Source organism: Ursus arctos, unplaced genomic scaffold, assembly GCF_023065955.2.
Source record: "Ursus arctos isolate Adak ecotype North America unplaced genomic scaffold, UrsArc2.0 scaffold_9, whole genome shotgun sequence".
Taxonomy (NCBI): domain Eukaryota; kingdom Metazoa; phylum Chordata; class Mammalia; order Carnivora; family Ursidae; genus Ursus; species Ursus arctos.
In genome coordinates, this window is record NW_026623111.1 from 81,587,965 (window position 1) to 81,606,035 (window position 18,071).

At 33.9% G+C, this 18,071-nt stretch overlaps 1 protein-coding gene across 5 annotated transcripts in view; it reads right to left on the minus strand.

Annotated features, from left to right (window-relative positions):
• The window catches only part of LOC113249285 (centromere-associated protein E), a 76,178-nt gene that overhangs the window by 32,656 nt on the left and 25,451 nt on the right, over positions 1–18,071 (minus strand). For 4 of the 5 annotated variants that reach the window (XM_057309628.1, XM_057309626.1, XM_057309625.1 and 1 more), the window contains exons 16-26: positions 16,724–16,891; positions 12,728–12,802; positions 12,383–12,502; positions 10,523–10,645; positions 10,278–10,443; positions 9,724–9,878; positions 7,859–8,173; positions 7,474–7,746; positions 7,158–7,316; positions 3,069–3,272; positions 1,285–1,443 (exon numbers count right to left, since the gene is read on the minus strand). In XM_057309628.1, the coding sequence (XP_057165611.1) occupies positions 1,285–1,443; positions 3,069–3,272; positions 7,158–7,316; positions 7,474–7,746; positions 7,859–8,173; positions 9,724–9,878; positions 10,278–10,443; positions 10,523–10,645; positions 12,383–12,502; positions 12,728–12,802; positions 16,724–16,891 (1,917 nt within the window). The remainder of the gene's footprint in view (positions 1–1,284; positions 1,444–3,068; positions 3,273–7,157; positions 7,317–7,473; positions 7,747–7,858; positions 8,174–9,723; positions 9,879–10,277; positions 10,444–10,522; positions 10,646–12,382; positions 12,503–12,727; positions 12,803–16,723; positions 16,892–18,071) is intronic. The other variant, XM_057309627.1, reaches the window with a different exon arrangement.

Genomic DNA, 18,071 nt, shown 5'->3' on the forward strand with positions numbered 1-18,071 from the left:
GATTTTATTCTTTTTGATGGATGAGTCATATTCCACTGTGTGTGTATGCACATGTATATATATATACCACATCTTCTTTATCCATTCATCTGTCGATGGAAATCTGGGCTCTTTCCATATTCTGGCTAATCGTGAACATTGCTGCTATAAACACTGGAGTGAATGTGCCCCTTCAAATCACTGTTTGTATTATTTGGATAAACACCCAGTAGTGCTATTGCTGGGTTGCAGGGTCATAGGGTAGCTCTATTTTTAACTTTTTGAGGAACCTCCATACTGTTTTCCAGAGTGGCTACAACCAATTTGCATTCCCACCAACAGTGTAAGAGGGTTCCCCTTTCTCTGCATCCTTGCCAACATGTGTTGTTTCCTGCGTTGTTAATTTTAGTGGAACATTACCTTTTTTTTAAGTTAATAAGTATATATAAGTCTATTTCTTAATTTTTTAAATTCTATTAATTAACATATAATGTATTATTAGTGTCACAGGTAGGTCAGTGATTCATCAGTCTTATATAATACTCAGTGTTCATTACTGAAACATTAACTTTTACATAAGCCTATTAATTTCACTTCTTTAGAATGAGTATGAAACAGACATCAGGTTTTAGTAAATTTTACTGGGTTATAGTGAAAGGGAGGAGAATTAAGAGAATACATATTAGGAGAAAAACACTCCACAGGAGCGCAATTGAAATCACAATATATTATTTATAATGCACGTGGCACTGTTCTTAGAGTAAATAGAAAGATCTTAGCGGTACAGTTTAGAATTACTTGGGCAGTACAATTATTACAAGAGTCTTAGCTCTCATACAAATATTACAACAGCACCTTACTTCCATAAAAGCAATGAGTCAGGAAAACTGTAAACATCTAAGAGATGGTAATAGTCATAAATCCTACATTTTAAAGGATCACTACTATATCTTTATAAAGGCAGGATCTTTGTGTTATTGACTAATGGATCTCAACCACCCAGAACAGCATCTGGGCTATGGTAGTTCCCAATAAGTTTCTGATGAATGAATACATTATATGATTAATTTAGATGAATCAAGGCCTTCTCTTTCATCTAAAGACTAGGATAATATAATCCTCACAAAGAGTGTTGGTTAAGATATAGGTATGAGTTGGAACTGTCCACAATATTAGCATTAAGATCTGTTCATTTGGGAGATACATGCTATTTCTAGAATTTAGTTCTACAGCAATCAAATGTATTAAAAAAAAAGTTTAGTCAGGAAATATATTATGGCTAAGAAGGTAACTTTAAAAATTCACCTTTTCCTTTAGCTTTTCTTCAACTTTTGCTAATTTCTCACAGGTTCTAGAAAGCTCTTCCTCTTTCTTTATGGTGTGGTTCTTTTCTTGTACAACGATCTCTTGTTGCTTTTTAAGTTCATCTCCAAGAATTCTTAATTCTTCTTGGTTTTCAACAGTCTAGAATTAAAAAAAAAGTTGAGATTAAAATAAGTATTACCTTACATTTATAAAATCGGGTAAAAATCAGCATTTACCTCAGCTTAAAAATGAAGAAATCATGGCAAATTCTATTGGAAAAGACTACCTTAAAAAGAAAGTCTTTAATCATATAGATGCCGAGCATCTGCTTTTTATGCTGTTTCTTTGTTGCTCCACTTATATTCCTGTCATAGAATTAGAACTGGATTGAGTATTCTGTCTTGAGAGGTTTGCTCATTTTCTACCCTTAAGCCAAAGGAGACTGTTTCTAAATTTTCATGCACCGATGACAAGACTACAGTTTTGGGCTTTTCATATACTAGAATGGTTATGATTCTAGGGCACCAGTTAATAGCAAGCTCAAAAGGGCAGCCATTCTTTGCTAGCATGACTTGGGCTAATCCTGGTTATAAGCTTAAACAGTGATATTCTCAAGTATTATGACCACAAAAACATTGCAAACATGAGACCAAGAACAGACTATGACTTTTGCCTGTATTCTTATTTAATAAACTTAGCTCTTTTGACCAAACAGACAATCCCAAGAAATATGGAAAATTACACAAAAGGTCAGGTTCTCCTGTAATCCACAGCAAACTTCTAAAAATGTGAATTTCAATCGGTACATATATTGTCCCTAAATACAGAAACAAGAACTAGATTTGACAATATGGCAAACATTAACAATGAATAATTAAAAATGAAGTTTAAAAATTACAACAGAATAAATAAAAGAGAAACATTTAGGAGCAAATTTAACAAAATATGGACAAGACATGTACACTAAAATCTACAACACATCACTGACAGAGCAGATAATTTATAGAAAGATATGCAATGGCCAATAAGCTTATGAAAAGTTGATCTCAATATCCTTAATCATTAGGGAAAGGCAAATGAAAACAATGAGGTACATACCCAATAGAATGTCTAAAATTGAAAACACTAATAATATGAAGCATTGGTGAGGATGTGGAGCCATCAGAATTCTCTTAATTTGCTGACGGCAATGTAAAATGGTACAACTACTTTGGAAACCGGTCTAGTAATTTGCTATGACCCTGCTATTCCATTTAGATACCTTAGACAAATTTTTAAAAACACGTTCATAAAAAGTTTTGTGTAAGAATGTTTACAGCTGCTTCACTCAAAATAGCCAAACAGTGGAGAGAACTCAAATTTCCATCAAGAGGAGAAAGGCTAAACAACTTGTGGCCTATTCATACATGGAACACTACCCGGCAATAAAAAGGAGTGTAAAAAAGTAAGGTGCAAGAGAGTACATGCTCTATGATTCTATTTGTGTGGAGTTCTAGAAGACAAAGTGAACTATGGTTAAAAACCAACAGAACAGTGACTATATGCGTTAGAGAGTGACACTGGAATTGACTGGGTTGAGGAGCAAGAGAATCCTGTAGGGTGAGGCAAATGTTCTATACCTTGACTGGGGTGGAGGGTACACAAGTACAGACATTTGTCAAAAGTCATCAGACCGTACACTTGCATCAGATATATTTCTCACATGTAAATTATGCCTCAGTAAAGTAAAAATCCAGAACATGCAAGACAAAACATATTGCTAAGTATATAGTGCTAAATCCTACCATTTCAATATTTTCCCTTAGGTCAGTCTGTAACTGTTCCTTTTCTGCTGTAATACTCTCTAACATTTGTTGCAGTTCATTTTTCTCCTGTAGTAAAGAAGATATCTTTCTCTGTTGCTCAGTTAGCTCATTATCTTCAACATTCGCAATCAGTGCTTGAGTATTTTTGGCTTTCAAATTCTGTTTTTTATCTGTGTCAACCATCTAAAATATAAATAGATTAAAGAATAATTTCTCAGTAACAATTTTAACAATAATAAAAATTGCCAAAATTTATATTACTTATTATTTACCAGGTACTCTTTTCATATATTGACACATTTAATCTTCACTCTAACCTCATGAGGTAGGTACTAGTATTATAGCCATTTGACAGATGAGGGAATTGAATCTGAGAGAGGATGATAGGTCACTTGCCCAAGGTCACTCAGGTTTTGAAGCCAAGAGGTCTGGCTCCAGAGTTTGTGCCCTTAAGCATACTGTTGTTCATGACTAAGAACTACGTGGACAGCTGTAGATAATTAACAATTACCTTCATGTATGATGATGGGTCAACCTAATTTTATAAAAGAGTAAGCCACCTTGAACTCCACCACTTTCTTTCCATCAAAAGCTGGAAATAATTCTCTGTCCCCCACTCACTCCCAACAAATCATTATTTTCAGAAGCTGTCAAATTCCCAAAAGGTTGGAGTTTTATCATGAGAGGACAAAATAACTTTGATAAATAAAAATAGATTTCATATTATAGTAGTATAATCTACCTTTTAAAAATATATGCTTTTTATATACTGCTTAAGAAAAGCATGTTATATATATTCATTTATCCATAAACAAGTCTTAAGCAAAGATAACCTAACACGTTGTACTCCTCGATAAAGTGAGACAAAGACTGACATTACAATCATTGGTATGAAATTAGGGTATCACTACATAACCTTACACATCCAGGAAATAAATACAGTTCCATAGTGGCTACATACGTTTAAAAAAGTTTTAATAATAAGGGTTATCTGGGTGGCTCAGTCAGTTGCGCATCCAACTCTGGATTTCGGCTTGGGTTATGATCTCAGGGTTGTGAGATCTAGCCCTGTGTCAGACACCGCATTCAGCGGGGTGTCTGCTTAAGATTCTCTTTTCTTCTCCCTCTGCCCCTCCCCCTGTTCTCGCTCTCTCTCAAATAAATAACAGCTTTAAAAAAGTTTTTTTAATAATAATCTACAATTACATTGGGAAAAAATTGAAAAATAAAGAGAAAAAAAAACCATCCAATGTCACCAGCTTCACACAACCTACTACTAGAATTCTAGAATATTTCCTTTCAGAGTATGTCCTTGAAAAAAAAATTTTTGAACACGGTAATTTTGATTAATATATATAGAATTCAATTTTGCTTTTTTCCATTTAGATCACATGCATTTTCCCACGCTGGTACATAATCTTCAAATTATAATTTTTAGTAGCTGCTTAATTCTCTAGAGTGGGTTTGGACAAACCATGCTTTAACTATTCTCTTACTGTTGGCAGTATGCATGAGTTTCTGACAATGGCAGACACAGAGCTAACTACATGAGAACTTAAGGTAAGGAACACATAGTCATTGGGGACTAGTTTGTCAGATACTGTACTTCAGACTCTTGCATCTGCGCTCCTAAATATAGAAATGTACACAAAGACAAAGCAGGCGGAGACAAAGTATGTGAGAATACCCAAGGGACATTTCAGAACTGAACACAGCCTAGAAAGTATATCAGCTACCATGAGCAATAGCTAACATATCTTATTATTAAACAAAGAAAAAGAATTACGTCCTTTACATGAGATAAGTTTACTAATCATTGTTTAAAATTTCTGTTGAGACACACTAGAGAAACTGTATTTTGAAAGAGAGAAACATCAAGCAGGATTCAAAGTGGGCTCTCTACGGGGATTCATGCAAGACCTACTAATGCAGCCCCCTGGGGCCCAGGTGAACAGAGGAGTCCTTGTGGGATTCCATAATGAACATAGTAATAGAAGCCCAAGATGATCCCACCCTTCCACCCCAGATTTGAGACACCTCGAGAAAGAGAAAAGCCCCAGTCGGACCTTTTTTATCAACATAGATGATTCTAGCATAAACTTAATACCATACACCAGCTGGTCCCAGTGAATAGAACTCTCTTTTTCTTTCACTCCTCTGTTATTACCCCTTCTCATGGGGCCCTATAATTGCATTTTTGCATTTGTTTAAAAGCAGGTATTAAGTGTTGTATCTTATTTTCAAAAATCTTTTCAAAAAAACTTCCCCTAATAAAAGTGAAAGTTATAAATTTCAAATGAGATTTTGGCTCATTTAATTGATCCAAACTACAGATAAGCTGAGAGCACAAAATATAAAACAAGTAAAAATGCTTTTCTAGGAGAGAAGTACTGAAGCATAGGGAGTGAGAGGGAAAGCTTTTCCAGGGCCAAGAATACTGTACCCCAGGGCAAATGGGGGAAAATCTCACTATGTAGAGCAATAGCATATAAATCTATATAGAGATTTATTTATATAAGTTGGAGCTTACTGAATTATTCTGCAGTATTTGTTTTTATTTAATGATATGTCCATCCTGGTGATTTTTCTGTTTGCATATAATATGCAGTTTTAAAAAATTTTATGACTATATAAAACCCAATTGCATTAGCTATTTACATACATATATATTATATATACATATACTATTCCAAGCTATGAATGCATGAAAGATTATTTCATCAGTCTCCCACTGATGGATGTTTTAAATTCCTAGTAGCAAATTTTTGGATTAAATAGTATTAAGTGCATAAAAGTGAAAGACAATATAAAAATCCTATTATCAAAGGCATTTTTGAAAAGTAGAAATGTATATAATAAACGAATCCATTGTATAAAATTATAGGCAATCACCTGTTACAGACTGAATTGTGTCCTCCCAACATTCATGTTGAAGCCCTAACCCCCATGTGACTATATATGATAAAGCCTTTAAGGAGGGTAATTAAGGTTAAATGAGGTCATAAAACTGGGGCCCTAATTCCATAGGATTGGTGTTCATTCATTCATTCATTCATCCGGCTCCATGCTCAGGGCAGAGCCAGACGTGGGGCTCAAACTCACAACCCTGAGATCAAGACTTGACCTGAAATCAAGAATTGGTTGCCCAACCGACTGAGCCACCCAGGCGCCCCAAGGTTGGTGTCCTTTTAAGTAGAGGAAGAAACACCAGTGCTCTTTCTAAGCTTGAGCATAAGGAGAAAGGCCCTGTGAGGACACAGAAGGAAGGTGACATCTGCATGCAGTGAAGAGAACACTTAACAGAAACTAAATTTTCTAGCACCTTAATCTTGGATTTCTAGTCTCCATAACCAGGAGAAAGTAAATTTCTGTTGTTTTAGCCACCAGTCTGTGATATTTTGTGATGGCAGTCCTAGTGGAGCAACACATCTCTCTTGAAAAGAAAAGAAAAGAAAAGAAAAGAAAAGAAAAGAAAAGAAAAGAAAAGAAAAGAAAAGAAAAGAAATTATCATTAGCATCTCCTAGCCTTTCTTGTATACAATTAAATAACCAGTTTAGACCTTATTCTCCTAAGGTCTCAGGACAAAATGAACCATACTACTTAGAATAAATTAAGGAGATTTAAGCACCTAATAGTAAAATTATAGCACAAGCCCTAGACACTGGCATAAATAAAATATACACATTGATTTTATAGGGATATCTAAGCAAGTTTAATGTATAAAATCTGACATAAAACAAATATTTTAAACATAGTTAATAATAAGCAACATTTCTTATATTCTTAGAATTCAGAGGGGTTTTTAAAGACGTTTAAAATACATCAGGCCTCAAAATAGCAGCTTAAAGTTTGAACTAATTTTTGCCTTTTTTTCCTAAATTGATTGTAAGCAGTCATATCTGAAGTTATTTCAGAGACATCAGGGTTATGCTTGTAAATTATGGTTAGTTATTAGCACTGTGACTAATAAACAAGATTGAGATTGTCATTGTGTACTTAAGTGTTTGAGGTAAGAGAGAAAGCTCATCTACACAAAAATAGAAACTTTGAATGGAAACACCATTTACCTTTTCTTGGAATTCATCCTTAGTTTCTCCTAGATTTTCCTCTGTGTGCAAATTCTTGGAAGTTTCCTCAGAAATTTTCATCTGTAGTGTGTTAATTGTTTCTTGGTGTTGTTTCAAAGACTCAAGAGCATTTCTTAATTGTTCTTGGGTGTCTATATTCTTTGTCAGAGAAACAAAACAATTTCCATTAGAACAATGTGAAACAGTGAAAGTCATTTTGTAGTGTCTACTGGATCATGAATCGTAAGTGATGGCTTCTCCTGACTGTTTGTACGGAGGCTCTGAGTTTTCAGAGTTTACTCAGTCAAAGCCTTACCATGTTTACAGTATCCTGAATGTCACTTTTGAGTTGGTCCCTCTCAATCTGCAGGCTCTTCTGGAGTTGTTTAAGGTCCTCCTTTTCTTGGATTAAGGTTCTTACTTCTACTAAAGTTTGTTGAAGTTGCTCAGCGATCAGTGTTTTTTCCTTTTCCACAGTTTGCAGCCTCAAATCTCTACTTTCTAATTGTTCCTTCAGGTCTTCCAATTCATTTAACCTTTTTTGACTCCCAGTTCTGTTCTGCTGAAGTTCTTCAGATTTGGGAGAAAGCTTTAAAGTAAGAAAAAGAAACTGTGAAAAGCAGAGCATTCTGTGGGATATGTATGGAAGCCAAAGCCCAGAAGAGTAAAGATTGCTTCCCTAGAGGGTATCTCGTACCCACCTCTGTGCTGAACGCATCCAAACTTAAACCAAGTGTTTGAGCTTGTTTAGAGAGATTTCCTATTTCCTGATTCATTCTTTCATTCTCCTCAAGGACCATCTTATACTTTTGCTCAAATTCAATATGATGATTTTTAAAGTCTTGGAATTCTTGATCAGTGCTTTTGTAATTCAACTGGGTAGCTGCTAGGTCATTTTTAGTTTTCTCAATTTCTTCAAGTAAATCTTGAATTCTACTTTCCTTTTGAACTACTTCAGAAAACAATTTGTCTCTTTCCGATGTTATTAAAGAGAGCTCTTCAGATTTATCATGCATCTATGGAAAAGAAATAAAATTTAGCTATGTTAGCAGTGTATGATCTACTGAAGTTTTCAGGAAAAAAAAGTTTCTTCAGGGTGGGGGGTAGGGGAGGGGGAAGTCACTGAAATTAAGCAAAGATCTGACAGAGGAAAGGCAACATTTTTATTGTCGCCATCCCTTTAACAATGTATTATCCTCTTTAACTTTACCTTCAGTTTTGTTTTCTAATCTCTTTGGGTTCTAGTAGGGATTGCATGGAGAAGGACGCTCAGTAGAAACACTTTATTTCAGTATGTGCCTTTATTTCCTTATCTATCATTCTAAAGTATTTTCTAACGTCTTGGTGTGTCATTTTTTGGTTTTTATTAGAATTTGACACATTTTTTCCTAAAGCCTTTGAATGCAGCTCAGATTTCTATAAATGTAATCCCTGAATAATTTAAATAATTAAACTTTATTTGAATTGTTCTTTAAATAAACCATATCCAGCTTATAAACAGTAAAATCATTGTGAAAAGTAAGGTAGAAATGGTGGGAAGAAGAGTGGTGAACTGAAAGTAGAGACTAAGGACACGGGTAATACAGCAGGGTTGTTTCAATCACGGACTTAGGCACGTCTGTGTAGCTCAACTACTGGTTTCATAACAGCTACTGGTTTCATAACTATTTGTTGAGCTAAAAACAGCACCTACTTTAAAGAGTTTTTAGGATGACTAAATAATATTGCTAGAATTCTTTAGCATGATGTCTGCCATTTGGTCTTCAAACACTTGTCAATTTTATTTCTTTTAGAAAGGTAGAGAGAAAGGAAAGGCTGGCCGATGGTTTACAGGATTGTTCACTAGCCTGCAAGATTTACACTGACCCCTAAACTTTATCAAGCCCCTCCCTTATATCTCATTACTCTTTTTTATTCAACATAGTGATGGAACTAGTACCAAAAAAAGATTTAAAAAAGGATGGGCTGTAGAACTCTGTTTAAAGATTTTATTTTAAAGTAATCTCTCCACCCAATGTGGGGCTTGAACTTATAACCCTGAGATCAAGAGTCCACACTCTCTACTGACTGAGCAGACAGATGCCCCCATAGAACTCTGTTTAAAAAAAAATTTTTTTTTTAATTTATTTAGAGAAAGAGAGAGAGAGCATGGGCGGCGGAGGGAGGAGCAGAGGGTGAGGGACAAGCAGGCTCGGCCCGAGCACGGAGCCACTGTGGGGCTGGATCTCACAACCTGAGCCGAAACCAAGAGTCAGACAGATGCTCAACCAACGGAGCCACCCAGGCGCCCCCAGAACTCTGTTTAAGGGAAACACTTGGACTGTAGAAATGGTTGTTACATGGGTCAGGTTACTAAATATACTATTAAATAGTCTTTGAGAGTGTGTTTTCTAGTAATATAAGAAAATTAGAGGAGGAACTACATTCATTTCTATTCCTACCAAGTTGAGTCAAATGTTTACAGTCTCTTTACTGCTACTTTAAGATAAATGATGGCAAATATTTAAAGCTCTATTACAAGGTTTTTAGATCAAAAGAAGAGTTATTTGCTTAAAAACGTGTTTACCTCTTTCCTCAGCATTTCTACTTCTGAGGGTAAAGATTTCAATGCTGAGAGCAAATTAACTTCTTTACGCAAAGCTTCGTTTTCTTCAACTTCTTTATTCAGTTCCTTCTGGAGGTCAGTAATCTTTCTTTCCAGTTCCAAATTACAGAGCAAATCTAGGACATTTTGGGCAAATTAAAACAGCCTGCAGTTATTGGGACAATCTAAATTATAAGCAAAGTTAGATGATTTAATCAGACTATATAAAATTTATTAAAGAAAGAGTCATGTTGGTTAACAGGTAATCTAATTGTTAATAGCTCTTCAACCACTTTTTGAAAATCAGATCCAATTTATTTGAAAAATAATTCCTAAACCCTTATGAATTGGAATTCCATGGAAGCAGTTATAAATACTGATCTCAAATAATACTGAAACTCATTATTTGGCTATTAAAACAATCAGATCAGAGAATAATAGATTTCTAATCATTGGAATGTAGTCACAAAATCCTTTAGGTAGGCTTCCAGACAAAGTCAGACCTGCAAAGAATCAAGTCTGAAATTATGAAATACCTTTTGGAACTCTGCCATCTATAAGGGACGTGAGTTTTGTTATTTCATCAAAAGAAGACTGTAATTCTTTCTCCAGATCAACTTGCATTTTCTTTTTTGCCTCCAGCTGGCTTTGATATAACTGAACATCATTCTCCATTTGCTTGTATGTACTTGTCAGCTCTTTCTGTTGAAACATTGCAAATTCACAGAAATGTACTGATTGTAACAACTGTTTTATTATAAATATTACAGGAAACACTTACCATTTTCTCTTTCAGCTCCAGATTCTCACTGTTAAGAAAGGCTGATTCTTTCTTGGCATCAAGGGCTACAGTTTCAGCATCAAGCAGAGTCTGTTTCATTTGTTTTAGGTCTTCGGTGCTTTCCTATACACACAACAAATAGAATTTAGTGAAATCTAACTTTCTGAGAGTTGGAAAAGACTTTAGAGAACATGTACATATAATGCTAAATTTCAAATAAAAAATGGTGAAAATATGCTAATTATCAAATGTGTATTTATGAAAGATGAAGAGAAATAATATTTTCCATAATAAAAACATTTAAAAAACTCTGGCTATATTTTTCCAACTTATAGAATCATTGTATAGACTGTAGAAATGTGTTATTGTTTAAAAAAGGTTAACACAATTGTTGTTCAGCTAGCTCGTTAAAATTTCCTATGTATATTTAAGTGATTCTAAAAACATGGCAGGTGAGTACTTCATAGTTAAAATTAAGGATATGAAATCGCAAATTGAAAAGAAAAAGAGAAAAAACCCAATAGAAAAACAGAGAAAAAATGAACAGGCAATTCACAGAAGGGAAAAATGCAAATGATTGATAAATACATGAAAAGATCCCCAGTCTCATTTTTAGAGAGAAGTGGCATTTTAACATGACTTTAGCTTACATAAATTCAACCACATATATCCTTGGCAGAATATTAATGTACAAGAATGAATAAATTGGATGAATAAAGAGAAAGTAGTAATAAATTTTAAAAAGTGGGAAATTCTGCTTGTCACTATATCAGCAGACACTCATGGATTATATGAAAGTGCCTTTCTTCCAGGGCTTTAGAACAGTAAGATTACTTTTACAAAGGATCATTTGTCATTAATAACAGGTAACAGAAGAGTCCTAATAGAGGGTAACAAAAAGTACTCTGAAAAACTCAAATGAAAACAAAAGAACAACAGAAACCAAAAATTCAGCTAGAAGCTGCTACCTTTTTAAAAAGAGTGTTAAAAACTAGAATCAAACTGATACTTTCTTGAAGTAATCAAGAGGACTAAAGGCAAATAGAATAGAAAGCAAGCAACAAAAATTAACAATTTTACCATGAGAGTCAATGCTATTTAGTGTCATATCTTTTTTTTTTTTTAAGATTTTATTTATTTATTTGTGTGTGAGAGAGAGAGAGCGTGCATGCACGTGCACGAGAGTGGCATGAAGGGCAGAGAGAGGGAAAAGGAGACTCCCCGCTGAGCAGGGAACCTGATGGGGGCTAGATCCTGGGACTCCGGGATCATGACCTGTGCTGAAGGCAGACTCTTAACCGACTGAGCCACCCAGGAGTCCCTCAATGCCATATCTTTTACCAACTAAAATCATCTAGAGCTAGTTTCTGAAAAATACCAAACGGTTAAAATAGTTATTTAAATTATAATGAGAATGCATTAATATTAATGAAATTTAGAAAATCCCGCTCAATCGCGTGTGATACGTATAGTTCTAGTTGCTTATCAATACCAACGATAAGTGTTCACCTGCAGATGTTGACTACATACTTCGGCACGCATTTACATAAAATATTGAAAAAAATAAAAAATTTTGAATTGTCGATTTTTAATGTAAACTCATCTTTAACTTACTTATATTCACTCAAAGAATGATATCCTCAACTCTCTGCAAATGATTTTTTATCCATAAAATGGCAATGATACTAACAATCCCTCTTTCATAGAGTCATTGACAAGATTAAATAAAATACTGTATGTAAAACAATTACAACAAAGCCTGGCACACAGTAGGCTCAATACAAGCATTTGCTATAATAATGATGATGGTGTACTATAAATGCCTACGTGACTCGACAACAAAATAAACCTGATTTTTACCGACGAGTATGACAAGTCCGTTTTCACAGCTTCTGACTTCTGAGAGTCTATGTATTTCTGTAGCTTCTTAATCTGGTCTTCCTTTTCTCTAAGTAGCTCTACTTTTGAGCTTAGTTCATTCTATAAGAAGTGTGAAACAAAAAAAGTGAAATGTATTTTATGGATTTAAATTTTAGGGGATTAAAAAGAACTTACATTTAATAGTTTAAACTGTTAGTAAAATTTAAAAAGTTGATATTTAAAAAACAAAATGTTCCTTGAATTTTCTGAAATCATGTTCAATTACATGATGTACATTTTATAGTTCTAGTTCCTTATAACAGAAATACCAACATAAATGCTCACCTCGAGATCTTGATTATACACCTCTGCATGCTTAACTAAATTCTTTAAGTTGGAAATTTCATGAATTAGTTGCATCTGTAAGAGCATGTGAACAGGCAACAGAGCAAACCAATAGTTAATAAAGAAAAAAAAAAAAAGAAGACAAAGAAAACCCCCCAAAAGATAGCAGTTTTTCACTGCTTCAGAATCACCAAAACAGTAAGAAGGGACCAAGAGATCAATTGTTCAAGCTACTATTACAGAACACCTCATTATTTGAAGATACAAAACAAACAAACAAAAACCCAATAAGCCAAACAAATAATACCCAAACACCACAAAACAAGCAAACAAGAAAAAAACCTCAGCATGACCCAAGTAACGGTTATGTCATCTGTTAATAATGCTATAATAATGTCAAAAGCAAATTAGTATGCGTCCCTTGGAGGAGAGAAACTGGTAATTCAAACTTTAAAAAACACACTTTTAATAGATTTTTGTTTTGGGGAGGTTAAGTGCAGAAATGTATTTATTCTACAAGATTTTTTGTTTTCTTCCCATAAATTAGCCATTTAGCTTTAGACTGACATACTTTTTAAGGATTCATGCTTTAGAATTTAGGTCTGGATGAGAGTAGTTTCATGTGGTGTCTTTAAAATAATATCGCTGTTCACTAAAGCTACAGAGATATGTATAGGATTATCAATTATTACCTTGTTGATTCATTCTACAGAAAATATTGGAAAGATGATGTTATTGCTTTATATTTCTGTTAAAGTTTCTTTTCCATCAAATATCTGGAGCATTAAATATTTGAGTACTACATACTTTTGTGTCAAAACACGTAAATGACAACTTACCATAGATAAACATATTTTCTCTTAGAATTATAAAATCTTCATGATTTGATGAGTCCTTAAAAAGTAAAGGCAAGGTGGGGGGGTGGGATCACTGGGTGATGGACATTAAGGAGGGCACTTGATGTAATGGGTCCTGGGTGTTATATGCAACTGATGAATAACTAAACTCTACCTCTGAAACTAAAGATATACTACATGTTAATTAACTGAATTTAAATAATAAAAAAAGAATTTACAAACTCTACACCCAAACTGAATCCTACCTCTGAAACTAATGATACACTATATGTTAATTAATTGAATTTAAATAAAATAAGATTAAAAAAGGAAAAAAAGGCAAATTCTAGTAGAAATGTAATGGATTTACGAAAATAGCATCCTGTTTAAGTAGTATTTTCTGAATGTTAAATTCAGTCCTAACTAGTTTAGATTGAGACTAATGCTGACATTCTTATTTTAGGTCAGCATCATCCAGAAATATTACGTGAGCCAAGCTAGTAATTAAAAATTTCCTACTGGCTGCGTTAAAAAAACAGAACAAATTTTAAAAATATATTTGAACCTAATATATCCAAAATATTATCACTTGTTCGTGTAATCAATATAAAAAATTAAATAGTTTACATTCCTTTTTTTTCTGTACTTAAGTCAGCTCAGACTGGCCACACTTCAAGTACTCAGTCATCATATGTGGTCAGTAGCCATCAACTGTTCAGAGAAATTTTAGATATTTGTGTTGGCTATAATTTAAATTGGCTCCATCTTCTTATCTTTCTTGTTTCTAAATTTTGTGCAACAAAATCACATTTGCCAATAAGGAAGAACTAAAAAATTAATCTTTATTTTGGAAAATAAACGTTTAGAAAGAAAACTTATCTCATTTCTCATTTGAAATAGCACTTTAAGTATTAGTTCTCATTAATGGAGAAAAATGAACTTTTGTAAAACTTGAACTGTAATTTCCCAATGAGGTATTATTTAAGATGTTGAGCATAAAGAGAAAGTATATGATACAATCAAAAGTTAATTGGCTGCTACATAAAAAAACTGTAATTCTCAGCAGGTGAGATAAAAACCTCCAGTTGTTGGGGCGCCTGGGTGGCACAGCGGTTAAGCGTCTGCCTTCGGCTCAGGGCGTGATCCCGGCGTTCTGGGATCGAGCCCTACGTCAGGCTCCTCCGCTATGAGCCTGCTTCTTCCTCTCCCACTCTCCCTGCCTGTGTTCCCTCTCTCGCTGGCTGTCTCTATCTCTGTCAAATAAATAAATAAAATCTTTAAAAAAAAAAAAACAAAACACCTCCAGTTGTTAAAATTGTGGAGGGTTGGAATTTCCTTTGTCCCCTGAGCTTGATGATACTTGGCTTTGTTTCTAAAAATTACTATTTAAACATCCTGTATTTCTGTATTCCCATTTGAAAATGATACACAGCTCTGGTGATTTATAAGACCATTAGGCAAACCAGGGCAATAACCACATGTCCTATGGCCATAATTTGACTTTTTACTCCTTTTTGGCTAAGCTTTTCCCCCAAATGGGGGTTCGGGAACATATTTCACTGCATACACAGGCTTATTTTTTTAGTTTAAAATAGAATGGAACTGCCTTTGAACAGAATAAGTTTTTATTACTTAATATTTTAGTTACCTTATAGAACCTAGAATTTTAGTTGTGTCCAAGTAAAGATGAAAAGAATAAGATTATTTCCCCCCTTGACTGTGGTTAAAAGGAAAAAAAAAAATCAGGATGTGAGAGTCAAGTCATATACTCTGTGAGCTTCAGTTTTTATTATTAATTGAATATATAAATCATGTAAAAAACTTTGAGAAATTATTGCTATACTTATGCCCAAAGTTAATTTTATGTCATATTATTTATAACAAGTAAGATACAATCAGATGAAATTTGGAGTTAGAAGGGGCCTTGGCAAGCAGCTAGTTCAACCTCCAGGGTGGAGAGAAACAGGAAGTAAGTCCTGAGAGATTCCGGGACTCCTTCAAGGCCTTGCATCCTAATCGGAAGCAAATTCAGCTCCAGAGACCATGCTCTTAACCATGATGCTAGACCACCCCCTTCCTTATGAAACTCAGTTTTTATTGATTGAAGTTTACGGGTCAATATATGACATTCTGTATTTTGTTAACACGCAAATTTTAAAACAAGTTAAATGAAACCCTACAGATTTTGCATCTTAGGATATATACCCATGAAATGTAGGATTAACTTTAATTTGTAGGTAGAATGGAAATAATACTTTTGGTACTGAATTCTTTTTTCCTTATTTAAAAAAAAAAGTGTGAGAAATGAAACAATACTGAGGAAAAATCATTGTCCCTTTGGGCTGCCCTCACAGAAATCCCATAAGTAGCTGCAATTAACTCATATTTTAACTACACCAGAACACTGGCTCTTATTTTGGGGGGTAAGGGGAGGCATAGATCACTTCATAGTCTGATAATGGCTATGGATCCTTGTTCCAGAATGATGAATATGCGTTCAAAAATTCTACAAAATAATTTTATAATGTCCGTGACCTTTAGGTTAAGGACGGTCTGCTTTACGAAATCTCTTGAATTTCTTGAACAATTTCTAAGTGTCTGAAGTCTGAGTGTTTCTGGATTAGGTTCTCTTAACATGTAGCTTAATATTATATATTCAGAAAATTTAAGTGCTCTGTTTCATTTCTAAAAACTTCATTACTAGTATTTAGTATTAGTTACACTAATTTTCACAATAACTCTCTGATATGGAAAAAGACATGAGCAAAATCAACTTCCCCAGCTATTCTAATAATGTTCTAAATATTTAGGATTATGCTTTTTAAAGAAAACGAAATCCATTAACACACAGTATCTATGCATAAAACATTCAGTCAGGTAGTAAAATTCATATTGGTCTCAGTCGGAAATGGTTATTCTCTAGACAGCACTTCTGGTGTGCCCAACAAATTAACATTTGAGCAAAATAATTCATATGTGAAACAAATGATTTAAGTATTTTAAAAATAATATAAATGAGTTATTTCTTAAATTCTCTAAATTGTACGTGCACATAGAAAATGGTTGGCTTCTCCATACATCAACTTTAGAAGTAAATATCTCTAAGAGAACGATACTTCTTGTAAAAGTGTGGTTTTAGCTTCGTGTTTCCATCTCTTACCTCCTGATCTTTCTCTGCTTTTCTTTCTAGAGCCTCAAATTCATCCAAATCATTCTTTTCTTTTAATTTCAATTCCATTTCTTCATTTTCTCGTCTTAGTTGTTCATAGTCCAATACTAGATTATCATAGTTGGCACGAAGTGAATTCAGCTCACTTTCTAAATTTTCCTATTGGAAACAAAACCAGATTTTCAAGTCAGAGAGAATTCAAGTCCTACATTGTTTCCTTAACTAAAATTTGGATTAGTCAAATAGTTTAACCTGAAATCATGTAGTTAACTTAGGTCATTCTCTTCTTCAGTGTCTTTGTAATGGTTTAGCTTGATCTAGGGTAAAATAAAGGGTGTGCATTTTGGTAAACTAGAAGAGAAGACTATTTTGAAAGGAGTATGAAAAAAAAAAAGACATATAAACAAGTGCTCTGCCTGTATCTAACTGGAAAAGTTATCAGGAGCAGGAGGCTGGGGAGGTAGGGTGTATCCTGGGAAGTCTACTTGACCACAGATCCTCACACTCCTTAGTAATAAAGACGATAATCTAATTCTCCACCTGTCTGATGCCTGTTTAACTTCTCAGATAGGTCTGAATTTTGGAAGGGAAACAGAGGTATTATTTATTGACCTCTAAGACTCTAATGGCTGCTATGTTTTACCACACTCAAAGAGGTCTGTTTCTGTTTTGTATACTATTATGAGAAAGAGATAAACTGTAAGTTAAAAAAAGAAACAAAAATTAACACCAGGGATTTTCCAAAAACAACACATTTCTAGAGGATGTTTTAGGGACATAAAAGCACTTTAACTATAATACTCGCCTACTTTTAACTAATATTAAGTTAAGTAATGATAATAATAATTCCCAAGAATCATTGCAATTTTATAAATTCTAAAACTAAAATGAAATTTTCTTAACAAATACATTTATATTTATAAAACTATATGATACTTCTTTGGACATTAGTAGCCTAGAAAGGAAATACGGACTCTACTGAAGTATTCATTATAATATTTCCTAAGGGTTTGATAAAACCACACATAATACATTTATTTTTCAGTGGGATTTGGCAATATTACCCCCTCCCTGCTGTGTCATTCTTCTATTATATGTGTGAGAATTTTGACACCTTAAAAATCAACCCTTTTAAACCCTCAGGGGATTGTCTAAGGAAAAACAGAAACTTAAAAAAAAAAAAAAAAAAGATGCTAAGATCTACTGGGAAAGAACTAGACGAAAAGGGTTACCTATTACCATTCACCTGCATTATGCAATTTTCAGCTTCCGTCTGCATGCCAGTTATCAGCTAGGAGTGTAATGAGTAATTAGAACCAAAACTGTTACTGAAACTAAG